The 23,394-nt window shown below is 36.6% G+C and overlaps 1 protein-coding gene across 2 annotated transcripts in view; it reads left to right on the top strand.

Moving 5' to 3' along the window:
* The window catches only part of RIT2 (Ras like without CAAX 2), a 347,266-nt gene that overhangs the window by 162,783 nt on the left and 161,089 nt on the right, over nt 1–23,394 (top strand). For both annotated transcript variants that reach the window (XM_001497798.5, XM_070275631.1), the window contains exon 4: nt 8,093–8,284. In XM_001497798.5, coding sequence (XP_001497848.1) covers nt 8,093–8,284 — 192 coding nt within the window. The remainder of the gene's footprint in view (nt 1–8,092; nt 8,285–23,394) is intronic.

Below are 23,394 nucleotides of genomic sequence, written 5' to 3'. Positions count from 1 at the left end.
AATCCTTTCATAATACAGTTATGCTGCCTTCTTCCAAGACGTGTTCCTGCAGGTTTTCTCAGCAGTAAAGCAGCTCCCACTATGAGTGACCTCCAGGATAAACAGGAAACCAGCTGTAATAAGAAATATCTTTTAGTGGATTTGTACCACCAGAGGCAGTCATGAAATTTTAAGTCTTTGAGGAAGTACAAGTCAAACAGATAGGGAGAGGCAAGCAGACTTCTATGGAAAAGAAATCTGATGCAAAGACAATAAGATTCATTTTTCCTCTCTCGTTAGAATAAGACAAATGATTGAAGGTAGAGAATGAAATAAGAAGCATTAAATTGCTTTTTAATTGATGCAGATGTCAGTAGGATGTGCATTTACATAAAAGTTAAACTAGACCTGGCCTTACTTGTATGAGAATGAGTAAATAACTAAAAGCTTTATTTATTTAGAGATTTGATTCCCTTTTCCTTTTATCTCTAGCCTCCAAACCTCACTCTCTTTAAAGTGCATATCATCCAGGGAATGGTAACATTACTCAAAAACATTTAGCTTAAAGTAAGTAATTAACCAAATGATAATATAATTATCTATTGGGCTCTGATCCAGGCACCATCCCTAGTGCTTTGGAGAGTACAATGCTGAATAGTCCTTGTCTCAGGTAATTTAGAGTGTAGTGATGGGAATGAGAGCAGAGCCCATGAATCACAATACAAAGAAAGAGATGTAAGTGCCAAAATCTGAGAACAGTTAAGTATTGAGCGTGTTTGGCAAGAGGGAATAAAACTAGACTATAGCTATCAAAAACTATTTTCATAAAATCTCCTTTAAAACTGATAAATACACTCTTAACGGGACAAAGCTCCATATTCCAAAAAACAAAAATTGGCAAAAATAATCCCTGTCTCCCTAAACTGATTCAGGCTAGTTAATTTTATTCCCTAATTCCTGTAGCTGTAATCAATCCAAAAGACTTGCCCCCTGATTGTGGCTTTCACCCCTGCCCCATTCAGAATTTATTCTTTCACGTAAAAGATATTTCCAGTTACCTATGGATAGTTCCTTTTAGTTATCTAGTGTTGACTCTAACTAGACAAGTACAAATCTGTATGAGACATAACTGACCTTAAGTTATATACTTTCTGAATCAACTTATTTCTGTTACTTCTGCTGTTTTCTGGACTCCACAGCTACAAAAACTGGAGCCACATTTAATTTAATTCTTCCTTTCCTTCGAAAGTCAGTGTAGTATGTGTCACTGATTTCCCAATTGGTAGCTCTAGGACTTTGGCCATATCATTTAGTTTCTCTATACTTCTATTTTTTCATATCTAACGTGGGAGCTCATAATATAACCACAGAGGTAGGGCATGTGCAAAAGCCCAACTTATCACCTAGAATGATTGATTGGACCATCAATAACATTTTTCCATTTCCTTTCTCTCTTAAGCCCAAACTGTTGGACATCAAGTCTTTCTTCCTTGAAATATTAGAAATAGTTCTCCTCTCTCCATCTCTCTGTATTGTGACCTCTCACTCAAGTATTTTTCCTATTCCTTCCCCCATGGAAACTCACTTCAGGATTACTGCAAAAGCCTGAAAGATTTTTTTCCATTCCTTAAACCTCTCTTCCCTATATTACTTCTACTGTTGCCAGACCAATTCTACTGAAATAGGGCTGCATATTACTTTCCTCCTGAAAATATTCTCTTCAGTTCATGCCTTACTGTCACATCAAATCCAAAATCAGGTTGTCAGAGCTTTCAATAACCTGACTTCACTCAATAAGAGCAACATAGATGCCACCCACTTACATGAGCCATACTCCTGCTTCTTTCTGTAACAACATTTCCCATCTGAAGTACGTGTCCCAGTACCCCACCATGTCTCTCTCACTTTCTCCACAACCCCATACTTCATGCCACCTTGCGCATCCATTACTGTCCAGTCTTGTGTCCCTCACTGGGGTCAGAATGCTTCCATAGTGACTTTGCTTCTGAGCAGAATTGTTACTGCCCCTTCCTCTGGGAGACCCATCCAGAGACCTCTCTTTGGAGTGCTCCTCACATGTGCTACTTGCTTCTATTTTGTGATTATACCATTTCAAATGGGCTGGCTTCATGGGCCTGGAATTTGCACAATTGCCCAGGGATCCATGCTCAGAAGGGCCCTGTACTTGGTTTAATGCTTTCCTGTTGTTGTCTTGAAATTCTTAATTTTTCAACAAGGGGCTCGACATTTTCGTTTTGCATTGGTCCCCAGAGATTATGTAGTCAGTCCTGCATTGCAACCTTAGTGTTTTTTGTTTGTTTGTTTTTCATTTTCAGTTGTATTGATGTAGGAGCTTTCACAGGAGTCATCTTCATTAAATCCAGAGTCCAGGTCATCTTCCAGTGTTTAACACCACACCAGAATCAGAGCCTTCCTAGTTTTTCAAACATTAAAATCAAAAGATTTTAACCATCTTCCTCAGTCTTAATAAACTCTTATTTCTACAAATAACTTTTCTGTTATCTCACTTAAGCCTTGCAATAGCATCATTGAGTAAATCTACAGAAATGTTTAGTGAGACTTACATTGAAAAATGCATTCGCAGACTTAGTCTTAGGAAACCTGCTACTACAGATCGTGTTGACATTGAGGATATTGTCCTTTTTCTGAAAACCCATAAGAGAAATTGCTTTCAGTTCTAAGTGTTTAGGGAGACTGTTATGTCACCTGATATATAAGTATGTCATTATTGACAGCAGGAGTGATGTAGTTGATCTTGTTTCCATTGTAGCTTTGCTTACCTAGAAGCTGATAGCCAGACTTGCAAATCAAACTCTGTGTTCTCACTTTATCTTAGTTTTGATGTTCTAATTTCTATTTGTTTTCTTCCATATTTATCCATATTTTGTTTTATTAAGTGCATTATTTTAAGCCATCTCAAAACTTACATGCGTGTCATCACATAGGAAGTGCTCAATAAATATTTGATGAATGAGTTAGGTAGGATTCCATGATTTACTGCATTCCTGAAAGCACATGAGTGTCAAATATTGAAAGATGATAGATAAATTTATAACCATGGAGATGGCTATGTCCTCTGAAAACTACAAAATAATATAAATTGCTTAACTATATTTTGTCTTTTAGACACAATCTTTGATAACATATTAGCATTTATAGAAGCTCTTTGTTCATTTCCATTTCAATTGAACATTCTTAAACTGCTTGAGGCATCAGATTGAGCCTGAAGAAACACCACTCCTACTGATTCCAATCTTTGTACTTTGCATAAATTCCAGTAAATTTGTGAAACCTACACTGTCCTCACTCTCATGCCATTTTTATTTTCTATTTTAAAAAAGTGTGCAAACAACAGCAACAACAAACATGTTGCTCCTCTGACAGCCCCCAAAAACTGAACTGTTGACTGGCATACAGACCCTAGATGTTTAACTGCCATGCAAATGCTGACTTTGGATCATTAAAGGTTGTTTCAGGGTGACAATACATAATCTTTGGAGGTGGGGTTGCATGAAAGTTGAGGAGCTCTTTACAAATAATAAACTTAAGAAAAAATAGCACACCTCATTTCTTCCGCCAAGCCCTCTTTGCCCTCTTCCTGAAAACTGCCCTTCCCCATCTGTGAACCCCTATGGATCATTTGGCACTTAATTTAATTGCTCTCCGTTTGTTATATCCTGGCCTAGTTGTGTTTCTCCAACTAGGACAGGGACGTACTATTTTTTTACTTGTTGTATATCCCACCACAGGGTATAGTGTTAGCTGCCTGCCAGACATTTTTTTTTATTTTCTTTTTTTGTAGTGGGAGGATAAATTTGGTGTGGCGATGTGGTTATGTGGGTATAGCAACCAGTATAGACAATGGTGTGGGTGTGTTGCACTAGGAGGCAGTTGAAGGCTGGTCTGACAGTAGTGCTAGTACATTTGGTAAATCGCAAGGCTTTCATACGATGCAGTACCACTAGTTGAATAAAATGGGGAGCTGGTTCAGTCCCTGTTTCGAATATCTACTCAAAATTATTACTCTGATGATCAAGAAATGGCATATGAAATCAATCAGCAATTCTTTCTTCAATTTCATAATTAAGAGAATTCTAACACTATTCTAATACAAGAAGCACATCAAAGGGCACTGATCAAGCTGCAGAGTTATACTCAGAATTGCTTGGAAGATATTAGAAATGCTTATGTTTGTAGCACCTTACACAGTGGGTCTGTTTCATAGATATTTTGCTACTTATGGATAGCAAATGGAATCTAGTTATGTTCCTGAATAATTAACCAACGAGTTTCATTTATAGCAGGAAGCAAATGAAGAAGATATTAATTAACATTCAGGATACACAGAACATAAAGCACAGGGATCTTTAATTCATGGGTGAATGACAACGGAAGCCACATGTTGAACATTGCATTTTTCCTTATAAAGTGATTTCAGTATCATATATCATTAAGTCGATACATAGCTGCAGAGCTTCTGCTCAATTCAATGGGCCCCACCAGCCTCCAGTGCATCTTTAAGTAAAACACATACTTACATATGTAGAGATATATATATATGCTGTGAGAAGAGTTGGTATGGATAAGGTCAGCTAAGAGGAAGTAGCCTCCCCACTCACTGGAATAACTTAATTATATCTGTTTAATTGGTGGAAAGAATCTCCTATTTGAAAAAAAAAACTTAGTAATTTTCTGATTAAGCATATTTGAGAAATACTTCCACATTTATATTTAATGCAGCTCAAAGAGGATTTCATGCCTGTTCTCCTAGTGAAAGGTTATATTCTGCCGGATTTGTACCAGAGATAATAATAGGCTTAATTTGTACTGTATTTTAAAAATTCATCAAAGCGTTTTCACATCTGTTCTTACATTTGATCCTTTCTATAGCCCTGTAAATCAGGTTACGAGTGTGTCCTAATCCCTTTTTGACAAAGAAGGAAATTGAGGCTCTGAGGGTTTAGACGATTTGTCAGAAGACACGCTCTAAGTGAGTAACAGACCTGGAAGTCATGTACTATGACTCCCAGATTCTGTACTCAGGTTGTAAAGATGACTTTTGGACATAAACGGAGTTACGTGCCCCCACATAGAGGTACAAAAAAAGTCAACCAAGGAGCTCTTTAAAATACTAATTCTAGAACCTCATACCTGGAAATTCCAATTGAGATCAGATGCAAGCCCTGGTATCTCTATTTAGAATATGACATATATGTGTATTTGAGTCTGGTTAACCAGCACTATTGGATATTCACTCATTTATGTATTTTCTCCATGAACTTTACCTTCGTATGCTTTGCTTGTCTTCCTAATAGATTGTTGGAAGTTTTCAAACTTATTAGTTTTTTCTCTACAGTGTAGGCATTGTCAAAGTAGTCAAATTTACTGCTTTATTTTATGTCTCACATAGAAAGAACCTTCTCAGTCCAAATTTTTTTTAAAAATCTCCAATTCACAAATCAAAAGCTACTTCATTTCTTACAACAAAATAAAATCCATATCTAGAAGAAAATTCGTAAAGGAGTAATAACATAGAAGATGCTCAATATAACTAAAAAATAAAAGCAGATGAAAGGAACAAGATAATATATTTTTTACCCTAAATTTTATAAAAGGTAGAAAAATTTGATAAGCAGCATTGGCGAGAATGAGGGGACACAAGCACGTTTATATAGTGTTGAAGACAGTGTTACTGGCACAATGTCTTTGATGGTGAGTGACACTCTCCAAAGTAAAATGAATGTTCCTTTTGATCTAGCAACGCTACTTCTCAGGTGTATATAGATCCCTCTGGTGTAACATGTATGTTTAAAAATGTACATTTCAACATTGTTTATAATAGGAATAAAAGGAGGAAATCAAAACGCCTGTTCATAGGCAACTAGTTAAATAAATTATAGTACATGCATAAAACGAATTTTGATACATCCATGGAAAAAAATAAGCAACATTTGCGTATGCTTCTATGGAATGGTCTCCAAGGTATATTAGGGCTATTAAATTTTAATTAAGAGTAAAAATAAAAATCGTATATATTATTTTCCCATTTGAGTTTGAAAAGGTGCATTAAGGTGGAATGTGAATGCCTATGCTTGTGAATACATAAACTATTTCTCCGAGGATAAAGAAACTATTAACTGTGGTGCATTTGGGAAGGAAAACTGGGAGTTTGAGGAAAAGAAAACTAAATTTTATATATTAATGTATCACAAATATTTTGCCATGTGTATGTATTTTCAATAAATAGTAGAGTAAAAATAAAGAATTTTAATACTTAAAATAATAATTGGCAAGTAGAGTAAATTGTAAAATCGATCTTCTCCACTTTGGTTTGCATTTTTGTTATGGTTTCAATCATATGCAACTATTGTAACAAATCCATTTTCTTGAAGATCATATATATTTCTATGATGATTGTATCATTTCTACTTGAAAAATTAATTATAAGTTTGGGAAACGTTAGTTAGCAATTTCAGCCCATACTTCTTTAGGCTATCCATATCAACTATGGGATTCTGATTAAGGCATAGGGTTTTCAAAGGCAGAGAATGTCAGAACAATGAGGAATCTCAGATATTTTATAATCTAACCTTGTTTTGGAGATGAAGAAACTCTGAGGTCTAGCAGGACTTTTTTTCTCCCATGTTGGTACATTTCACTCACATGGTGAAATTTAGGATTGAATTAAAGTAAAATGGAATACTAAGTACATTGATATAGTGAGAATCGAGAATATGAATTATTCAAACCAACACTACATTAGCTGGCTATCCATTCTTGCACAAGTCTTCTTTCCTCTCTGGGCTCTGGTTCTTGCAACTTTGAAATGATTGGTTGAACCCACTGATACTGTTTGCATCCATTCCATATTGACTAAAAGTAATTTGAGATTCACCCACTAACTCAGGACCTTATTAACTTTATTACTCTCTCTGGACTTGTAAGCCCACTTCTCCAGACTTTCTGCATCTATGTAAATGCTCCCATCCTTCAAAAGTCATCTTTAATCAAATTATCATTTGTTTAGACAGTTACTCTAAGCAGGGCATTTTAGTAATATTTGTAAACTCTTTACTGGGTAAAGAACTCACATCTTTTGAAAATCTTCAAACACAGCTCAAGCTCATGTGAATTTTGCTTCATTTGGTTACTTATTTCACAAATCGTCCAAGTCACAATATGTTCTTGTGCTGTCCTTTTATTGTTTAATATGGCTTTTTCCATAGCCAGAGTCTAAGTTTTATATTTCCTATCACACTGATCTCATTAGCCCTTGTAATTTGAACAATAGATCCAGAAAAATAAGTAATGAAAACAGATATTTCAGACTGAAAGGAAGGTTTCAGATTGCAATTCAGACCAAACATTGAATTTTCAATTACCAGGAAATTATAGTTAGGTGGAATACAACATGAAAAAGGTTGGAACGTTGGTATGTTGTGGAAGGTGACCCTGTCTTTCTCTGCAGAGAGATAAAAGGATGAAGGAGTTAACAGAATGTAGAAATGGCCCCATGATTCAGCAATCAAAATCCCTCTGTTTATACCCTTTAGTGAGACAAATCTAAGAATACTCAAACATACAACTGGGTCTGAGATTATTTATGCTAATAACCTCCTCCATTCACAAGGATAATCAAAGTTAAATTCCAATTTGTTTTCATATTTTTCAGGAGAAAATTAGTTCCTTTAGGTCTTGATGTTTGCAATATACAAATTTTATATTTTGTTTCCTAATATTAGGTCATTAAGTAGAAAACTATTAAAAGTGTACAATATATATATATATATAATCCCCAAGAGTTCATGAGTAAATCTACTATTTAACATATCTCCCCCAAGATATCTTAAATCAAATCTCCTATGATTTAAGATCAACACTCTGAATAATTGAAAACACTCAAATTTCATATGATACCTTTAGACCTCAATATTGCTTTTCTATATGTAAAGCCCATAAACACACTTTTAGATAATTCCTACCCAAACAACTTAGTCTCATAATTTGTCTGCATTTGACCTTTAATTTTATAGACGTTTGTGTTGGCTTCATTGGTTTTAAATTATATAACGACTTTGCTCTTTTCCTGCAGGCGGAATTCACAGCCATGAGGGAGCAGTATATGCGAGGTGGGGAAGGATTCATTATCTGCTACTCCGTCACTGACCGCCAATCATTCCAGGAGGCTGCCAAGTTTAAAGAGCTCATTTTTCAGGTCCGCCACACCTATGAAATTCCCCTGGTGCTGGTGGGAAACAAAATTGACCTGGAACAGTTCCGTCAGGTGAGTGCCAGTTTTATCTGTTAGCTTCTGTGTGTTCCTCCAAGAATACGTGGTACCAAGTATGGCTGCTTTCCAAGGTTCGTGCTGAGCATTATGAGAAAGGATACACATGATTTTTTTTTTAAAGATTTTATTTTTTTCCTTTTTCTCCCCAAGGCCCCCTGGTACGTAGTTGTATATCCTTCGTTGTGGATCCTTCTAGTTGTGGCATGTGGGACGCTGCCTCAGTGTGGTTTGATGAGCAGTGCCATATCTGCGCCCAGGATTCGAACCAACAAAACACTGGGCCACCTGTAGCGGAGAGCATGAACTTAATCACTCAGCCACAGGGCCAGCCCCAGGATATACATGATTTTTCTAAGAAATCTTTGAGGTCCTGTGGTAGATTGTGTTAGTTACCACATTATATGCCATCTCATATGCTACTTTGCAGTGCTCTTACCACTCTCCCATCAAGAGGCAGTCTGCTTCTCTCATCTCCTTGGATTTGGGCTGGCTCTGTGACTTGTTCTGAGCAGTAGGCTACAGCAGAAGTGATGCTGTATAACTTCTAAGGTTAAGCCTTAAGAATTCCTGAGGTTCTGCCTTTGCCATTTGACATACTCACTCTTATGGCCCAGCCACCATGTAAAGAAACACAAGTTAACCGTGTGGAGAGACATGAGGAGAGCCATGAGGATAAAGTAATGCCCAGCCTCACATCTGTTCCTGCCAAGGCACCACACATGTGGGCAAACCCATTTTGCATGATCCAGCACCAGCCACCATCTGACTGTAGCATCACTATATACCCTAGCCAATCTACGTGGAACAGAGAAATTTCCCAGCTGAGCCTTTTCTGGATTTTTGATCCACAGAATCATGGGCAAATAAAATAGAATTGTTTAAACCACCATGTTTTGGAGTAATTTTTCATGCAGCAATAGACAATAAAAACAAGCCCCTTTCTACCTTCCAGAATTGGAACAAGCTACTATTACTCAGGTTGAATAAAAAATGACTCCCATATACCACCAATCTGCTTCAAGCTCCTCTTGCTGTACCACTATGTTCCTCAGTCTCACAATTTCTCCAAACAAACAGAATTGGTCAGGAGGAAACTATGTGTAGTTTAGACTGATTTATTACCAGATTTCTCATCTGGTCGGACACTACCAGGACTTGATGGACAAACTATGATGTCCCCATCTCTGAGATCCCTAAAGAGTTATCCTTAGTACTCCTAAAGAAACTAAAAGACAAAAACCTTGTTCAGGGACCAAGAAAATCACCTACAATTCCGTTGCCATGACTCACTTTGTATAACGTTGTATTACTGAGAAGTTGCATGCAAATCAAATTTTTGTAAATCAGATTCTCTAAATCGAGTGGCTTAGTTATAATTTCAGATGCTTCATCTTTATTTACAGTGACCTTAAATTTGAACTGGATTTTAATAGTCTGTTATTCCAGTTAATGATTTATTTTTAGACTGCTTAAAGTAACCTGCTATAAAATAAAACCTTTTACTAAGGTAGCAATCTTCACTAAAATAGTTTCTTCTATTTTAAATGTTTCACATATTTGGGGTTTTTGTATCTAATGCAGTTTAAGTTTTATTAAAGTGAGAAGATCTCATATAAAGCTAATATTTATAAATCTATGCTTAACACAGAAACATGTTCCTATGATTTAGTGCAATGCATCTTGTGGCAACATTTGTGGTATATTTTATTTGACAGTCTTAGTCTCTTAAAGTGGCAGTGAACTTCTTTTAGGAGCTATAATATTTGTCTCCTCTGCACCTGGTCTGCTGTCTTGCTTTCTTGTTTCTCTTTCTCCAAAGCAATGTGTGGTATGATATGGTTACATTACTATGGGTTAGGAGTTCAAGTTAATCTCACTAACTAAATCCGAATCTATTCTCGGATGCTTGACAGAAAGGAAGAAGAGAGGGATAGGTCTAGTGGTGAGCCCTTCAATACTCCTCTGAAGAGTGGGGATGCTTTACTTTTGGGGGTACTTCTGGGAAGTGGCATGAGGAAGCACCCTGAGATGCAAGTGTACTGTCAGTGATCACATGACCAACTTTGGTGCACTTCTCAGAATTCCTAACCTTTAAATGGCTGTTAGCCAAGAGAGCTATAATTGATGACAGTGAATTTGAAAACATTAGGGAAACTTCTTCAAGCAAACATTAATCAGATTCTTTCTAGAATGATTGCTTCTCATGATTCCAACACTGGCTGGCATTGACTTTCTCCTCATCCTCCTGGCCCTGCCTCTACTTTCGTAGGCTCAAAGGTGTTCCTTAGCATCTCATAAAGGGATGTCCAAAATGACCCCTATCTCAGCCTGGGTAACTGCAGATTAGCAGTGATGCGAATCCCAAGCATCACAAATGTCACTGAAAAGAATATTCCTCAAAAAGGCCTTAAACTGAGTAATTTACCAGATTTGACAGACTGTTCCTTTTAGATAAAAGCAAGTAAACAAGATAGTCACAGAAAGTGCAAAAGCCATGAAAACTCAAATTACAATCTTTTTAAAAATGCTCATGTACCAACGTCTCCAATAATGAAGTGTTGATATGCAAATTTGGCTTCTGGCTGTGGTGTTTGTAATAGAAATAATTGTTCCTATAATTGGAGAGTGGTTTTTCCCTTTCAAAATGCTTTCAATTCACACTTTATTTTAATCCTGTAACTGCCCTGTGTAGTCGTATGGCAAGCATTTGATGGATGAGGATATTTGAGAAATGAATATACTGATAGAAATTGAGTTTAAGAAGCTATTGCTATTAGTGACAAAATTAAGACTAAAACCCAGATCACATGTACTCCTTTTATTGCGTCAGTATTTAAAGGTATAAGTCTCTGGTTTTCTTCATTAAAAACAACAACAACAAAGATGCTGACACCTGAGAGTAAACTCTGAAAGACCCTGAGAGAAATCTTGCTGGTGCTTTTGTTCAGTGCTGAGAGGCAAAGCAACAGGATTCTCGCTGGGCAGCTCTTCCTCCTCAGTCTACGTTGAAAGAGATTGAAAGGACAGCATGCTGATGACAAAAGTTGTTTCTTATATTTGTTTGTTGGAATAGGTGCCTGCATCCTTAATGCATTTTGCTGAATCTCAAGTCTCAAATTCCACCAAGAAAAATAAGCAATGAGTTTTAACCTCTGGTATTTTTATCATCATTCGCGTCTTTGAGCTAAAATATCTAAGGGCTCTGTTTAAAGTATACTTTTTACCTGGGAACAATATTAATTTTGATGCTGATGATGCTGATGATGCATTTAGTAGTTGCAAGGCTCTGTGCCAGGCACTTAACACACATAATTGTATTCATTCCTCATCACAAGCCGGTGAATAAGCTCCTTTATGATACCTATTTACCTACGAGTCAACTGAAGCTTTAATACATTAAATAACTTGCTTGAGGTCACACAGCTAGTTAGGGCTGAGAGACAATACCCAGTATGTTGTGATTTGAAATCTCACTATGTTCTATGGCAGCCTGCAAACCATTGTTATTTTTCATGAATTAGTTTTTATATCAGATTCAGGATCTTCACATGCTCCTCAGAGAATGGAACATAAGCAATTGCACTTTACTGGCAATTTGGAGCAGGAAGGATCAGAATGATAACCCTGCCTGTGGAGTGAGAAGGTCCAGGCCCTTGACAAGCTAGTAATAGCCACAATTTTGGGGGAAGAGTGTGAGGAAAAATAAGAGTAAGGAAATAAGGTTCAAAACTACTGACAGGCACTGTTTTCTAATCAGCTGAACAATTTTGTCCGGAGTCCATCTCGACTATTCTAAAGCCTTTTTTAAATTCCTGGACAATATTAGATCCCTGAGTTTCCATGGTCTTTGTCCCTATTAATCATTTCTCTGCTGTCATGCTGAGGAGTGGATGGGGATAATTCCTATTTTTTGTTTTTCAAAACCCTGACCAACTGCGCAAAGTAAAAATGGTGCTATGAATGGAAAGAAGTTCAGGGGTTTTGGAACTAGATTAGAAAACTTTTATGTCAGTGGCAGACCACAAACTGTTTTATTCTGAAGATAGACCATGACAAACCCCTCAGTGCTGCCAGTCTACTTGCAGCTTAATACTCAGCTTGAAGCCTTGGATCTCAGCTTTCCACTGCCTGAGTAACTCTTTGAATGCTGACTTGAGATTGCGAAAAACTCTTTGTTTATTTTTCAGTGAAACATCTAATGAAAATAGTTTCATTCCTTTATTGAGAGAGGCATACAAAAGCTGTGGCGATCAGGAATTGCTGTATTAAGAAATAGAGCAGCTATTTAGTGTCATATCAAGCATTTACTTATCTGTACAGAGTGGTGGCAGCTTTGGAGTACAGTAGAGAAATAAGGAAGTCAGTCTCTGTTCTCAAGAACTTTCCTGTCTCCTCAGAAAGGCAGGAAACCATACTAAACAAAACTAAATGTTGAGAAATATGGCACTGTTCATAAGTCTAATTGTCAAAAACCAGGGAAGATCAATGTGGGCGTCATATTTGAGGAAGGAAGTTGCCTAATGGAGAAGCATCCTGACCAGGTCGGAAGGACCAAGTGAACAGCAACAGTTCCTTTAGGAAGGACCAGAAAGAGTGAATCCAGAGAACAGGAGACGAATTGTGGGACTGTGAGTGTGCACAAGCAATGGAGTGCTTGGGGGAGCTGGGAAGACCAGCCTGCCTAGTACGTACATATCAAGCATCCTCAGAATAATTTTGTAGACAGGGCTTGCCTTGAAGACACACTTATTCAAACACAAACCATAAATACATACCAGAGTATATTGGATATGCTGTAATGCAGTAATTAATTGCAAATACCTCTCAAATTTAAAAAATGAAAAATAATAATACTTTAATCTTCTTTCATCATCACTATGTTAGGAAATTCGTATAAATACTTTTTACTAAGGATGAGTTTATTTTTTAAAGGAAAAAAAAAGCTTGGTAATTCACCCAATATTATGGGGATAAACACCCAAATTTAACTGCCAATTATTTAGGCCTGGTTATCCTTTCCATACCATTTTCTTTATATGCTATTTCATTTATTAAAAAATATGACCATATTGACTCCAATTAAGATGGAAAACAAAACAAAACAAAACAAACCACAGAGTTTTATGTAATTTATCCACACTGGTAGGTTGTGGAGCTATATTTTAACCCAACTCAGTTTTCTGACTCTTACATAATTTTTTTTCCCTGCCATCATTTTTTTTATTCAATTTCTTTACAAATATTTAATAATCACTCAATGGGGTAGCAGACACTGTTTTAGAATCTGGTTGTTCAAGAGCAACCATGACAGGGGCCAGCCCAGTGGTGCAGTGGTTAAGTGCGCATGTTCCGCTTCTCGGTGGTCCAGGGTTCGCCGGTTCAGATCCTGGGTGCGGACATGGCACCTCTTGGCACACCATGCTGTGGTAGGCGTCCCACATATAAAGTAGAGGAAAATGGGCACGGATGTTAGCTCATCCGTCATCCGCTGTGAGTAAAACTGTATACACATCTATACATTTATGCATATACATACACATACATGTGCAGAGAAATTATTTAAAATATTTGAGCAAAGTGGTGGCATGAACGCATTTTCATCTTCAGGCTAGCTGTTGGGTGGAGCAAGAATAGAAGCAGGAAGACCAATTGGGAGACTTAGACATCAGGATGAGGAATGGTGGTACTTGGGTGAAAGCAATAGCACTAACTACTCACGGATTCCACACTCATGCAGCACATTGACAGGATGACAGGTGACAAAATTACAGTGAGGTCTGGAGACTCGTCATGTAGGGACAAACTCTGCTACATTTCTCAGGTCATCATTGCATTAACACACAATACAATGAATTTCCTTGATGGACTTCTCAAGACATGGTTAAGAAATATAGTTTGTAAATATATTTCAGAAAGTAACAAGGTATATGGTCAAAAGAATCAGAGAGTCTTGAGTTTGAATCTTTACTGAGACAATTACTGTGTCCTGGGACAAATCAGTGGTAGACGTAAGATGAACACCCAAATTCTCCTTCAAAGAAGTTCTTCATGCCCTGAATGGAGGTAGGAGGTGTAATCAGAAGACAGCTTCTCACTGTTAAATGCTTCAGGGCCAGCCTCAGCTACACAAAGTATCCTTACCTGAGGTCCTACTTTTCCTGAGGAAATCCATTTCCGTTGGGATGTTGGCATAAATGTCCAGCCACTGCAGCCCAATGTGAAACACTATGACAAGCAAATATTTCTCCAGATCCCCTTGCTGCTGTGGCAAAGACTCTGTCAGGCTTCCATTGTGGTTCAAGTTCTCTCTCTGCCAAATCTGGCTTCCTTCTCCTTCTTTTCACACACTGATCCCTGATAAATATCATGCACTCCAAATTCCCAGTGTCTGCTTCTGTAGAATGGGTATAATAATACATCTTTCATAGGTTATAAGGTAGGGTAGATGAGATAATGTCAGTAGATTATCTAGCATAGTGCTTGGCACATAGTAGGGACTCAAATATTAGATCCTATCATCCTCATCCCTCACCTGGATTGTTGTGATAGCCTTTGGGTATCATTATGTTCTAATCTGCTGTTTGACAAGTTAGAGACTAGCAAATCAAAAGTAGAAGAACTCTATGGAAAGGAAGAGGAATTAAATTTGGGTGAAGGCCCAGGGAGCTTTCTGGTGAGCAAAGTGTATAGATTCAGTGCTTGGATTTTGCAAAATCAATTTTGAAATTATTTTCCTAATTTTCAGGTGTGAAACATAGAATAGTGGTTCTGAAGTACCTGAATTCTGAACAACAGAGCTTTGTAGAAATCAATGCTTTCTTCTATTAGTTCATGAACTAAGCAAAAGTGAGTAATCTGGAGACAGATGAAAAAGACATAAAAAAGATTGGCCATTCCAAAAAGGCAAAACTAATATTTACACGTATGGACCAACTCAGCCTGGATGAGACCTGTGGTTCTCAAAATGTGGTCCTCCAACCAGAAGACTCAGTATCACCTGGAAACTTTGTTAAAAACGCAAACTCTCAGGCCTCATCCTAGTCCTACTAAATCAGAAGCCCAGGGAGTAGGCACGGCAATCTATTTTAAGCAATCTCTGGGTGATTCTGAAGCATGTCAAAGATAGAGAACCACCAAGCTATAATATAGATGATAGGATAGGAATGGTACATTTATCCTTTAGAACATATAGGAGAGAGCCTAGACCCTACAAGCACTTCAAAGGTCTTCTAGGAAATATTTGAGATCTAAAAGAAAAAACACACACACGCACACATACGCACATGCACATGTGCACACATTTAAAATATAAAAATAATTTTAAAAATAAAAATTAATGCTTATATAAAAACAGTCATGAAAATATTACAGATTAAATCCAGCTCTCCAGGAAAATGTGTCATAAAAAAGATCTAAATTTCCCTGTCTGTACATCTGTGCACCTACAACTGACCGGGCTTCCATTTGACAGTATCGTGTTTTGTGGAAGCAGAGGTTGTGTCTGCTCTGTTTGAACTGACATCGTAACCGTTTGCTTCCCTTCCTTATTTAAGTGGTGTTACACTGAATTGTTTGGTTTTCATGGATCATTGACCACATTTGTAAAATTGACAAGTCAGTGAAAGCTTCTAGAAATAAGCTAGTTCCTTTTTAAGGAAAAAAGGAAAGAAAAGTGGTATGGGGAATAAAATCGGTTCCTTGAAATGAAATCCAAGATTACAAAATTGCTCTGATCTCTTAATTTTTCAAACCAGTCACTTAAAGGAGCTGCCCAAAAGGAAATAAATACTGAGTGGGTGAAGTTTTAAATTTATTTATCCCAAGATTTCAGCCCTCCATGCCCTTTCTTAGGTATCCTGGCCAGCCCAAACTCTGACATTTGTAAGAATTTTTTCTCAATTCTCAGTCAGGCTTCTGGCTGTACCTAATAAACCTGTGTGTGTGTGTGTGTGTGCATGCACACATACATGTACAAGTACAGGCATCTCAGAGACCAAGGCAATCCTGTAAATCTAAAAGAATGATATCTATCGGTTGAATTACAGATACTCTGAAAGAGGAACACTTGCTATTTGTACACTGGGAATTTTTTAACTTTATTCAACCGCATGTTTAGGAAATTATATAATTCATCCTGATTTTAAACTTTTTATTTTGAAATAATTATAGAGACACAGGAAGTTGCAAAGAAATGTGTAGAAAGCCTTGTGCACACTTGTCTCAGCATCCCCAGTGTTAACAACTTACAGAACTATAGAGTAATATCAAAAACAAGAAATTTACATTGGTTCAATCCATAGAGTTTATTAAATATCACCAGTTACACATATATTCATTCATGTGTGCATGTGTATAATTCTATGTGATTCTATCACATATGTAGCTTACATACTCACCACCACAATCAAGATACCTAACTGTGACGTTACCATAAGGCTCCTCGTGTTCTTCCTTATGGTCATATCCACCCCTTTCCCATTCCAATCCCTAACTCCTGGCAAACACTAGTCAGTCCATTCTCCATGTCTACAGTTAATTTTGCTTCTTGATTGTTACATACATGGAACCATCTAGTATGCATCCTTTTGAGACTGACTTTTTTCATTCAGCATTATTTCCTGAGGTACATCCAAATTTATGCGTTTATCAGTAATGTGTCCCTTTTTATTACTGAATATATTCAGGTTTGGATGTACCACAGTTTGTTTACCCATTCACCCTCTAAAGACATTTGGGTAGTTTCCAATTTTCACTTATTATAAATAAAGCTGCTATAAACATTCATATGCAAGTTCCTGTCTGAATACAAGTCTTTAATTCACTGGGATAAATGCTCAAGAGTGAAATTGCTGGATTTTATGATAAGTCCATTTTTAGTTTTGAAAGAAAATACCAAAGTATTTTCCAGAGTGGCTATGCTACTGTACATTCTCACCCTTGCCAGCATTAGATGTTATCACTAGTTTTTGTTTTAGACATTCTGTTGGGTATATGGTGATATCATCACAGTTTTAATTTGCATTTCTCCAGTGACTAATGAGATTGGACATCTTTTCGTGTGTTTATTTGCCACCCGCGCAGCTTCTTCTGTGAAATGTCTGTCCATGTCCTTTGACCATTTTATAGTTGGATTATTTTGTTTTTTTAATGTTGAGTTTTGAGTGTTCTTTATATGTTCTAGATTCAAGGCCTTTATCAGATATGCTGTTTGCAAATATGTTCTCCCAGTCTGTAATTTGCCTTTTCATTCCTTCAACAGGATCTTTTGTAGAGAAAATTTTTTTTATTTTACTCAGGTCCAATTTATTGACTTTTCCTCTTATGGATCACGATTTTGGTATCAAAGTGAAGAGCACCACTCAGTCCTAGGTCCCGAAGATTTTCTCTTATGTTCTCTTCCAGAGGTTTTATGTTTTGCATTTAAGTGTATGACCCATTTTTAATTATTTTGTTATAAAGTGTTCTTTCCATGTGTGTGTGAGGAAGACTTGCCCTAAGCTAACATCTGCCCCAATCTTCCTCTATTTTATGTGGGATGCCGCCACAGCGTGGTTTGATGAGTGGTGCTAGCTCTGCCCTCAGGATCCAAACCCACGAACCCCGGGCCACCGAAGTAGAACATGGGAACTTAACCACTATGCCACCAGGATGGCCCCTCTTTTTTTTTTGTGATGGACATTTAATTTCTCCAGCACCAGTTATTGATAAAGTTATCCCTTCTCTATTAAAATGCTTTTGCACCTTTGTCAAAAATTAATTGGGTGCATTTTGTGGATTTATGGCTGTTTAATTGATCTATATGTCTAGCCCTCTGCCAGTATCAAACTGACTTGATTACTACATCTATATAGTAAGCCTTAATGTCAAATTTTTTCTTCTTTTTAAAATTTGTTTTGTCTATTTTAGTGTCTTCCCTTTCCATAGAAATTTTATAATAAGTTTCTCAATGTTTACAAAGACACTCTGTGAGATTTTGATAGAAATTACATTAAATCTTAGATTAAGTTAGAGTGAATTTGCATCTTCCTATGTTGAGTCTTTCAGTCCACGAATATGATATGCCTCCCCAAGTATTTACCTCTTCTTTGATTTCTTCATTGGCATTTTATAATTTTCATCATGCTGATATTGCAGATGTAAGATTTACAACCAAGTATTTAATTTTCTTTGGAGCAATTGCAAGTAGTATTGCATTTTTCATTTCTGTTTCCAATTGTTCCTTATCAGTATATTGAAATGCAATTGACTTTTGTGTATTGATATTGTATCCTACAACCTCACTGAACTTACTTATTGGTTCTCAAAGTATTTAGTATATTTCATGTGGTTTTCTCTGTAGACAATCTGTCATTTGCAAGTGGAGGCAGTTTTATGCCTTCTTTCCAGTCTGTGTGCCTTTCATTCCCCTTTCTTACTTTATTGCAGTAGCAAGAACTTCCAGTACTATGTTATGTAAGTGTAAGGAAAACACACAGCCTTGCATTGAACCCAGTTTTAGAGAGAAAGTCTTTCACCGTTAGGATTTTAGGTACAGTGTTTTTTGTAGGTGCTGTTTATGAGTTTGAGAACATTCACCTGTGTTTCTAATCTACTGAGAGAGAATTTTTATCATGAAGGGGTGTTGAATTTTGCTGTATGCTTTTTCTGTGTCTACTTATATGATCATATGATATTTTTTCCCTTTAACCTGGTGATATGGTAGATTACATTGATAGATTTTGAATATTGAACCAGTCTTGCATATCTGGAATAAATCTCATTTTATCATGGTGTATTATTCTTTGTATATATTATTTATAACATTTTGCTAAAATTTTGTTGAGAATTTTGCACCATATTCATGAGAAATATTGATCTGTAATTTTCATTTTCTGTGAAGTCTTCATGTAGTTTGGATATCAGGCTAATATTGGCCTTATTATATGAGTTGGGAAATATTTCCCCTTCTACTTTTTGAAGAAATTGTGTAAAATTTGTGTTCTGTTTTGAGTGGTAAAATTTTCCATTGAAATCTTCTGAGCTTGGAGATTTCTTGCCTGAGAGCTTTTAAAAGAAAAATTTAATTTCTTAATATTTATAGTACCATTCACTTTATCTGTTTGATGTTGGCTGAGTTTTGGCAGTTTGTAGTATTCAGGGAATTGGTTGATTTCTTCCAATTTGTTGGGTTGACAAGTGTAAAGTTGTTCATAATATTCCCTTATTATCCTTTTAATAACTGCAGGATCCATTGTGATATCTTCTGTTTCACTCCTGATATCAGTTTTGGGGTCTTCACTTTTTTTTATCTTCGTCATTCTTCCTATAAGTTTACCAATTTTACTGATATTTTTAGAAGAACCAACTTTTAGTTTTGTTAGTTTTCTCTCCAGTTTTCCTTTACAATTTCATTGATTTCTGCTCTTTATTATTTCCTTCCTTCAGCTTGTTTTAGGTTTATTTTGCTCCTCTTCTTTTCTTTCTTTTTTTTTTTTTAAGTATATTGTGTTTTCATTTATATTTTTATTATGTTTACTGCTTTTTAAGTATGTTTACTCCTTCCATTCTTCTTTGCTTTACGAAGTTTCCAATATTCTGTTATTGTCCTTCTCTTTGGAGTGTTTCTTTGAGCCACCCTGTAAAGGCAGATCTGCTGGCAACAAATTCTCTTAGTGACCCTTCATCTGAGAATGTCTTTATTTCCCCTCATTGCTGGAGGACAGTTTCATCAGGTACAGAATTTGAAATTGACAGCAATTTTCTTTCAGCACTTGAAAAAGCTTGCACCATTTCCTTCTGGCCTCTATGGATTCAGATGTGAAATTCTCTGTCGTTCAACTTGCGTTTCCTTTTTAGGTGATGTATCATTTCCCTATGGATATTTTAAAGATTCCTTCTTTACGTTTATTTTTTGGAAGTTTAATTATAATGTGTCTTGGTGAAGATTTGATAGGTTTATTCTACTTGGATTTTGCTCAGCTTTTTGAATCTGTAGACTTACGTGATTTGCTAAATTTGAGAAGTTTTAAGCCATTATTTCTTATTTTAGTGGGTTATTGCCAGATTTACAGCAAATATGTGAGTTCTGACCTACATTTGTGGGTTTTAGCCCAATGACAGTTTCATTTTTATACTCTTTGTGATTCTATTCTGGTCTCTTTCATTGCATTAGTGCTGTTGGATCTCCTTCTCAATCCCTGATGGTGTCTGCAGGGATGGAAGGAACTTTCCTAGGCCCCTTGTGTCTCTGCACCAACTTCACTGTGAGGGCAGTGCAGAAGCTCTTGGGTCTGGGTCTCCTTGTGTCACTGATTGAAGGGCAGGAGGATTCAGGGTTCTGCTTACCTTAGTTCTGTTAGTGGATTGGTCTGCCTGCCAGTGTCCTAGTTGTGAAGTAGATCCTGGAATGATCAGTGTTTCTTTGCTGCTGTTGCACAAGACAGATTGGACCTCTGTATATCTTTTTTCAAGGCTATCCTGTTTCCAAATTATAAAATCCAGTAGTGTGTCAGAAACAAAATGAGGGCTGCTATCTTAACTCTTAATGTATCACTAGAAGGTAGCTTTGCTGAACTACAGAGAAATCTTTTCTCATGTATATTCCCAGTTTATTTCCCGCTTGTGCTCATGCCGAACACATAAATCTGTTGCTTTTTCAATCTCACCAATTTTCTTTATTCCCCAAGACCCAGCTCAAATTACACTTTCCTTACCATGCCCTAACCAAAATAATTCCAGAGAGAACTTTCTTTTTTATGACTTCCTTCAGTATATATCATACTTTTCACTTTAATGCTATAATTATTCTTTGTTCTGGGTATGTTTATTTTTTGTTTCTAAATTATGCTGTAAATCCCTCTAAGTCAGTATCTTTTAATTTTAATCCTCTTAAATTCCTCATAGCAGCATCTTGGTACATATGGGGTGTTGCATAAACACTGATTGGTAGATTTATACATATTTCTGTGTCCTCAGGACTGAATTCTGGGTACTTGTTGTTTTCTTTCTGGTATGGAGATTTGATATAATGTTTGGTATTGCTAAAGGAGGTGGCTCTGTTTTTACACATCCTGGCAATATTTGGTTGCAGTTATCTCTTATTGCTACTGGGTGGGGGTTAAGAGCCGTGTGTTCTGAACCCTCTGCCTTTAGCTAAGATCCCCAATGGTGGAGCTATGCTGGGCGGGTAGTGGGAGGAACACTTTCTCCTGCATGCTTTCGGGGTTTTCTCACTCTGCTCTCTTTACCTGCTCTCCTGGGGTGTTGGCTTGATGAGGTCACCCCTCGTGAAAGCTCTTGCCCCCATAGAGGTCTTCCCTCTAGGTTGCATGGGCCCTCCAGGATCCTTGATGTACCCATGACCAAATGTCCCTTCCCCAGTTCCTTCCCTCTTGGAGGCCTCCTGTGGTCCCAGATCACAGTCTTTGCGGGGTGGGAGGGAGTTTTCCCTTACCCCGTTCCACCTCCTCTGAGGGGGCTCCAGTCTCTCTGCCCTCCATTGTATGGCTGCATGTGTCTCTCTGACATTGTTTGTGTTGTATTTGGATGTCTTCTGTTGGAGTATGGATTTTTTTTGCTGTATGTTGGGGGGAAGATTACCAGGAAAATTCACTCTGCCATGATGCCGACCTCACCTTGAGACTTTTCTCGTTGTCTATAATTTTTAGCAAGTTCAATCTGATGTACCTATGTGTCTGTCTCTCTCTCTTGCTCTCCCTCTGGGTATGTGTTACTTCTTAGTATCTGTAGTGCTTTTTGAGTTACGGCTTCTTTTTAAAAAAATAAGATTTGCAACATTCTTAGTCATTATTTCTTCAAATATTACTTTTATCTTATTCTCTTTCTTCTTTCTGGGATCCCAGTTAGACCTCTGTTAATCCTTTTCACTTTATCCTGTATTTCACTTATACATTTTGCTGTATTTTCTATTATCTTATCTCTCTAGACTTCATTCTAGATATTTTCTTCAGAGCTTTCTTTTTATATACTATTTCTCTCTTCCCTTATACCAAATCTGATTTAAACTCATCCACTGAGTTTTTAATTTTGATTATTATATTTTAAAACTTTAGTAATTCTGCTTTCTAAATTTCATTTTATTTGCTAAAAAATTTAATCAACAAGAAAAAGATTTATCCTTGCTTTTTTTAGAAAAATTTGTTTTAACTAGAAAAGATCAAGTAATAAAGACACCTTTCTTATAATCACAGGAGGCATTTCTTATAAAGAAATTCACATAGTAATAAATAACATTTAATGTAATACAATTTTAGCAGTTTCATGATTCTATTTTGCTGCATATTCAGTATTATGTGTCTGTATAAAAATGAGACAGTATAAGATGATTTTGTTTCCTTTTTTAGAGAATCAATGAAAACTTGTATTATTTCGTTCCTGCCTGATGGCAGTAGAGCCATAATAATGGACAGAACGTATAACTGCATATGTAATGGGAATTCATGCTGGCTGGGTGCTCCCAGCCACAGGACACATCCCTCCCTGCTTATTGAAACTTGGCATTCTATATGGAGGAGCACAAACTTTCATTCCAAGGGAGAGACAGGGCTTAAAATGTAAATACTCCTGGGAGAGGATATGTAGCAGCAGCTATATATATTCAAATTTGCCTCTGTTGCTTTTATGTAATAAAAAATATTGCTTTAAATGTAAGTTTCTCTTTTTCTCTCCTTAGCCTTTATCCCTTGTTCCGTATACTAAAGCAAGCTACCTACCTGTTCTCTGTTCTCTAATCATTTTTATCACCAGTTCTAGATTCTGGCTCTTTGAGAGCAGAGATAATCAATACCATAAATACATATTATTGTACATTTACAAAACATGTGTATTTAGAAATGATATGTATTATTATTTTATGTACTGTAAAATGTAAATAAATTTAAATACATCATGTAGGATATACACACACACACATATATTTATATATACAGGTATACAGATCTATGTCTGTGCATGCATCTTGCTCTTTTTTCCCACAACGTTATGATTTTGATATCTGTGTTGATACATACAAACCTAATTCATTCATTTCACTGGCTTATAACAATATTCCAATCAATTAATACACTAAAATTTATATTCACCTCTTATAAAATGTTTCCCTCAGT

The sequence above is a fragment of the Equus caballus genome, chromosome 8 (genome assembly GCF_041296265.1).
Source record: "Equus caballus isolate H_3958 breed thoroughbred chromosome 8, TB-T2T, whole genome shotgun sequence".
Classification (NCBI taxonomy): Eukaryota; Metazoa; Chordata; class Mammalia; order Perissodactyla; family Equidae; genus Equus; species Equus caballus.
The sequence above is the reverse complement of the archived record's forward strand: the minus strand, read 5'-3'. Positions and strand labels throughout refer to the sequence as shown.